General features: G+C 38.0%; 1 protein-coding gene across 1 annotated transcript in view; it reads left to right on the top strand.

Moving 5' to 3' along the window:
• Positions 1 to 4688, top strand: part of LOC122063100 (toMV susceptible protein tm-1(GCR26)) — an 8252-nt gene extending 3564 nt beyond the window's left edge. Inside the window, exons 3-9 of the mRNA XM_042626778.1 lie at positions 111 to 317; positions 641 to 856; positions 985 to 1207; positions 2138 to 2385; positions 2948 to 3126; positions 3245 to 3498; positions 4249 to 4688. Coding sequence (XP_042482712.1) covers positions 111 to 317; positions 641 to 856; positions 985 to 1207; positions 2138 to 2385; positions 2948 to 3126; positions 3245 to 3498; positions 4249 to 4400 — 1479 coding nt within the window. The 3' untranslated portion in view covers positions 4401 to 4688. The remainder of the gene's footprint in view (positions 1 to 110; positions 318 to 640; positions 857 to 984; positions 1208 to 2137; positions 2386 to 2947; positions 3127 to 3244; positions 3499 to 4248) is intronic.
• Positions 4689 to 5480: the final 792 nt, after the last annotated feature.

The following is a 5480-nucleotide window of genomic DNA, read 5'->3' as shown; positions in this document are numbered from 1 at the left end:
CAAGTTGGTCAGTTTTTTCTCTTATTACTTTCAGTTTCAGACTGAATTCACTTTTTGTAGTATCTTGTATGCCTATCCTTCCACTCGATTTATCTCTTGGTTTTGTCTAGGGTGTTTTGGACATCACAACGACGGAAGTTGCTGATCATGTAGTTGGAGGTGTGATGGCCTGTGACAGTTCTCGTTTTGATGCTATCATAGAGAAGAAGGTTCCATTGGTTCTGAGCATAGGGGCCTTGGATATGGTGAACTTTGGAGCTAAAGATACCATACCTTCGAATTTTCAACAAAGAAATATTCATGAACATAATGAGCAGGTGAGCAAGTCTCACTTTTATACTAATTAGATATATCATACATACTTTCACACTACTGAGCTGCCTTCTCTGATGAAATGATGTGCAAGTTTCTCAAACTTTATCTATTTTGAGTACAAATGGTAATTAGGTCTTAGGAGTTATATAAGATGGAAAAATTCTCCCAACTCATACATACATATGCAAAAAGTTGCCACTGTTAGCTTATTTAATGATTGGAAAGAATAGCAGTTAGTTAATGCTTCTTCAACTTTGACTGCTAAAATTTGTGAGACTGATGCTGAATATGTGGATCTGTCAATACCATTATGAATGTTCTGCAGGTTTCACTTATGCGAACTACAGTAGATGAAAACCAGAAATTTGCAGCTTTCATAGCGGATAAAGTGAATAAGTCATCATCTAAAGTATGCATTTGCTTGCCACAGAAGGGCATCTCTGCTTTGGATGCCCCAGGGCAGCCCTTTTATGATCCTGAAGCTACTGGAACTCTTATTTCTGAATTGGGGAGACTTATTGAGACAAATGTAGATAGGCAGGTACTCTCATTACCCATCTAATGGTGCACTCTGTTACAAATTTATTTATGTGTATGGGATGCATGATCTTTATTTTCATATCATTTTGTATTTACCTTCTTAGATTTAATCATGCTTCCTTTTGGCAGGTAAAGATATATCCCTATCACATAAATGATCCTGAATTTGCAAATACCGTGGTTGACTTATTTTTAGCGATTAGTGTCGAGAATTCCAAAGATGCTGGTCTACAACAAGATAGTGTCCTTGAAGACCGTCGACACCTACATGAGGAACACATTTCTAAGGGGAACTTGTCAGGCTGTGGAACCATTTGCTACAGCCCAACTGATTTCCCTGATGCAAGACCAGGTTGTAGTTTTGCTCCTTCTATATTTTGGGCAATCTAAACCTTGAGAATTTACATTTTACATCTGGAGAGTGTAGTTATTGCAGCTGAGAGATGAAGTCATGATGTTGGTGGTAAAGAATTGAAGCTCGTTAAGATCATTTTGTGTACCTATTTTGGCCAGTTTCAGGTTTTCAGTTATATGAAGGGGTTCTAAATGCCCCCCCACCCTACCCCCCCCAAAAAAAAAAGAAAAATAGAAGGGCAGTATTTAAAAGGATTGCTTTTTGTTTCTGTATGCATGAATCAGAGTTGGACACATATTGATGTGGTTAATAAATGTTCTCATGCAACCTAATATTTTCTATTACTGAAATTTATAGAGGACTTTAGGGATAACTAATAATGGTAAATACTAATAAAAGAAGTATAATGCTTAGAATATCAAATTTATTAGGCCTGCACCATAACATTGGAGGTCATATTTGCATTCTAGTATCTTGGAAAATTGGATGCTTTGTTTTCGGGAGAATTGCGCCATCATGAAGAAGATTCACTATGACCTGGATTTCAATCATTTGTACATATTAAGTGCTGAACACAAAAAGAAAATGTGGTTTTTTTTTTTTTGGGAGTTTGAGGCTTAAACAAGGACACATGCATCAATGTTTACACGTATATGAAATATATCTACTCTGCAGTTCATGTTGGTTTGAATCATTTTGTGCAATTATGAAACTTGCATCCCAGTTCAGGTTGAAATTCTTTGTAAACAACTCTTTTATTCCTTCTGTTTTTTTTCTTCTTCTTCTTTTCTTTTGGTTAACAAAATCGTAATGTTGAAGAGTGTTATAGATGGAACAAATTTAGCTGAATGTTCATTAATTTTGGAAAATTTGTTTTGTATCTTGCAAAAATGTGGACTAAGATCTTATGGCTGGCCATCCTAACAGAAACTTTGCAGAGGACTCAGGAAATACTCAATCAATTAAAAGATCAAATAAATAAGGGAATGCCCATTATAGGAGCTGGTGCAGGGACAGGCATTTCTGCTAAGTTTGAGGAAGAAGGTGGTGTAGATCTCATAGTATTATACAACTCAGGTCGCTTCCGCATGGCAGGACGGGGTTCCTTGGCAGGTTTACTGCCTTTTGCAGATGCAAATGCTGTGGTGCTTGATATGGCTAATGAAGTATTGCCAGTAAGTTCGAACTACTTGACTACAGAAAGTTATTTTAATGAGAGCATCTGCTTTTCTGGGTTCCCTTATATCTAAGTCAGCCAAGGAAGGCAGAAAAAAGGACCTAGAGGTTTTTTCATTTTGGAATACCATGGATATCCCAATTGGGTGATCTATTGAAATACCCCTAACAGAATATGGCCCTACTTTTTGATAGATTGGTCAAGTTCTAGATTGGCTTTGTGTCAAATTTCAACCTTAAATTCAATCATTTACCCTCCAATATAATGCATACCAAACCCCCCCCCCCCCATGTTTGTCCATACACTCCCTCCTAGTCCTGACTCCTGTGCACCCTCTTCTTACCCCTGGATTGATCAACTCAGATTGGGCTGAAATTTGACATGTAGGCAGGGAACTTGGGGTCAGTCAACCTGTCCACAAGATTTGGGCCCATCGGAGCTGCCACATGGCATATATTGAATGTCAGGTGTGATTTCATAGATCAGCTAAGTGGGTCTCCTCCCTCAGGGAGGACATACTGACCATTGGGGAACTTGTATAATCCATATATGGTGTGCAGGTGGTCAAGAAAGTACCTGTTCTTGCTGGAGTGTGTGCAACTGATCCATTTCGCCGAATGGACTACTTTCTAAAGCAGCTGGAATCAGTAGGATTTTTTGGGGTGCAAAACTTTCCGACTGTTGGACTCTTTGATGGTAACTTTAGGCAAAACCTGGAAGAGACAGGAATGGGATATGGGTATGTCTCATTTCTTTTCATTTAATCAATACTCGAGATCATTTTCTTATCTTGATTTTGAATTCATAAGTACATCTCTTTCTCTTCCTCTCTCTCATTTTTTCCCCCTTGGTTATAGGTTGGAGGTTGAAATGATTGGAAAAGCTCATAAATTTGGTCTTTTGACGACACCATATGCTTTCAAACGAGAAGAAGCCATTGCCATGGCAAAAGCTGGAGCTGATATTATAGTTGCTCACATGGGGCTCACAACTTCAGGGTCTATTGGTGCTAAAACAGCCATCTCCTTGGAGGACAGTGTTGCTCTTGTGCAAGATATTTCAGATGCTGCACATGAGATAAATTCCAATATCATTGTGCTTTGCCATGGAGGTACTATTTGGGTATCCCTAGTCCCCTATGATTCTCTACTCAGTGAGCTGATTTTTATATATATTCTCCCTCCGCCCACCTGCACACCCCCCCCCCTCTCCCTTTCCTCTATCCAAATACTCCTGGCTAAGAGGTTGAGGGCACATTCTAGTAGTAGGAGATTCTGAGTTTGATATTTCGACTCTCTCTTCCCTTTGTTTGGTGTAGGGAAAGAGGGGGGGGGTGTTGAGAGATTTTGATTGGACTTCCCTAAACTTTAGATACGTCATACATGTCCTTTCTAGAAACTATGGAGGTTAGAAAACTGTAGGTTTTTATCGCACTGTAGTTTTCGTTTATAGTAGTTTATACTACTATGACTATAACATGACCGCTGAATGTTTTTTATCACCCAAGGTGAAGAGAGATCCTCTTCATCTATGATGGCTTTGTTGTTATGATTGGACTCCTAGAACAATGGGTTACATCATTTAACCCTTGCCCCTATTGACAAAAGTTCGAAATACTCTTCCTTCATCAAATCAGAAGGTTAGATTCTGTGGTTGAAGAGATACTCTCGTCACTGTGGTGCAGGAAAACTCAGTCGAAAACCAATAAATGAAATAAGTTTTGAATCATAAATTACATCATGTATTCAATAAAAACCCCATAGACAATATTTCTATTTAAGTTTTAATTTGAGCAAGTGATTTTTGACTTTGCATTTGTAGGTTCCTATAATTTACATGGATTTCTTGGCACAATTTGCAGGTCCTATATCCAGTCCTAGAGAGGCTGAATTTGCACTGAAGAGAACCAATGGAGTTCACGGTTTCTATGGTGCATCAAGCATGGAGAGATTGCCAGTTGAACAAGCTATCACTAGCACCATGAAAGAATATAAATCGATTACCATAAAGTGAAACTGTTTTTCTTCCCCCCTCAAGTGATGCAGTTGTGGTGGTAGTCCTCATTTACGCATGTATGAGAGTTTGATTCTCAGAAAATAAGAGAGAGAGAGAGAGAGACAGAGAGAGCAGGAAAGATAACCCCACCCAAATGAGTTGGATTCAATGCCAGACCTCGAATGTACATTCAGTTGAGACGCGGTATCAGTAAGCACAGTGGGAGTGCTCAAATGCATTGGTCAGAGAACAATCAAATCAATTAAGCACATCAAAACCAAAAATATCAAATATCTTTTCCTGTCATTAACACTACTTGATTGCTCTTATGACAAGTATGAGGCATCATTGCTCTGCATTTTCATTTTTTCACTTTAAATGCACTAGTCAAATTTTTTTCCTTCCTTTCCTTTTTATCTTTTTTCATTTTTCAAGAAATTGTGATTGGGACTAAAAGAAAAGGGTTAACAGGGAAAGCACAAGAGCTGGTTAATTTTTAACAGAAGCATTTTGGGTGTATATAAACTATGCGCTGACAGGAGACCATAGTGAGGCAAGCACAAAGGCTCTACTATTTAGACTGAAACAAACTAAGGAGATAGGATGGCGATGGAGGAGATTTAGAGCAACGCCAGCGATTTAGAACCTTTTTGGGACCTTAGTACTAAATCTTCATTTTTGAACATCTTACCTATGATTTTTGATGTATAATTTAACCCTAGCCGTTTTTGTTAAGCTCAGACCCACCTACAAATTGATACTTTTTGTCAAAAACTTAGCCCAACTCTCGTTATCTGCTAAATCTATCATTAATTGTGACCCCAGAACATACACTTATCTCATATATTTTGAATAGTTTTTTTATTTAGTTAATACAAGAAATGAAAAAGTATTTGATTAATGGATAATTTACAGCAACACCTCTAGAGAATGTTACTATTAAAAAGACACCCCTGCATAAGACCAAATTACGCTTGTACCCCTTTCTGTCAATTACTGATAGACATTCTCTAGCTTGGAATCTCATCACATCATCCTGCAATGTGTTTGAATCAGATGGGCTGATCAATCAAAAAAGTGTTTTTAATTGGATCATGA

This window comes from Macadamia integrifolia, unplaced genomic scaffold (assembly GCF_013358625.1).
Source record: "Macadamia integrifolia cultivar HAES 741 unplaced genomic scaffold, SCU_Mint_v3 scaffold1190, whole genome shotgun sequence".
NCBI classification, from domain to species: domain Eukaryota; kingdom Viridiplantae; phylum Streptophyta; class Magnoliopsida; order Proteales; family Proteaceae; genus Macadamia; species Macadamia integrifolia.
The sequence above is the reverse complement of the archived record's forward strand: the minus strand, read 5'-3'. Positions and strand labels throughout refer to the sequence as shown.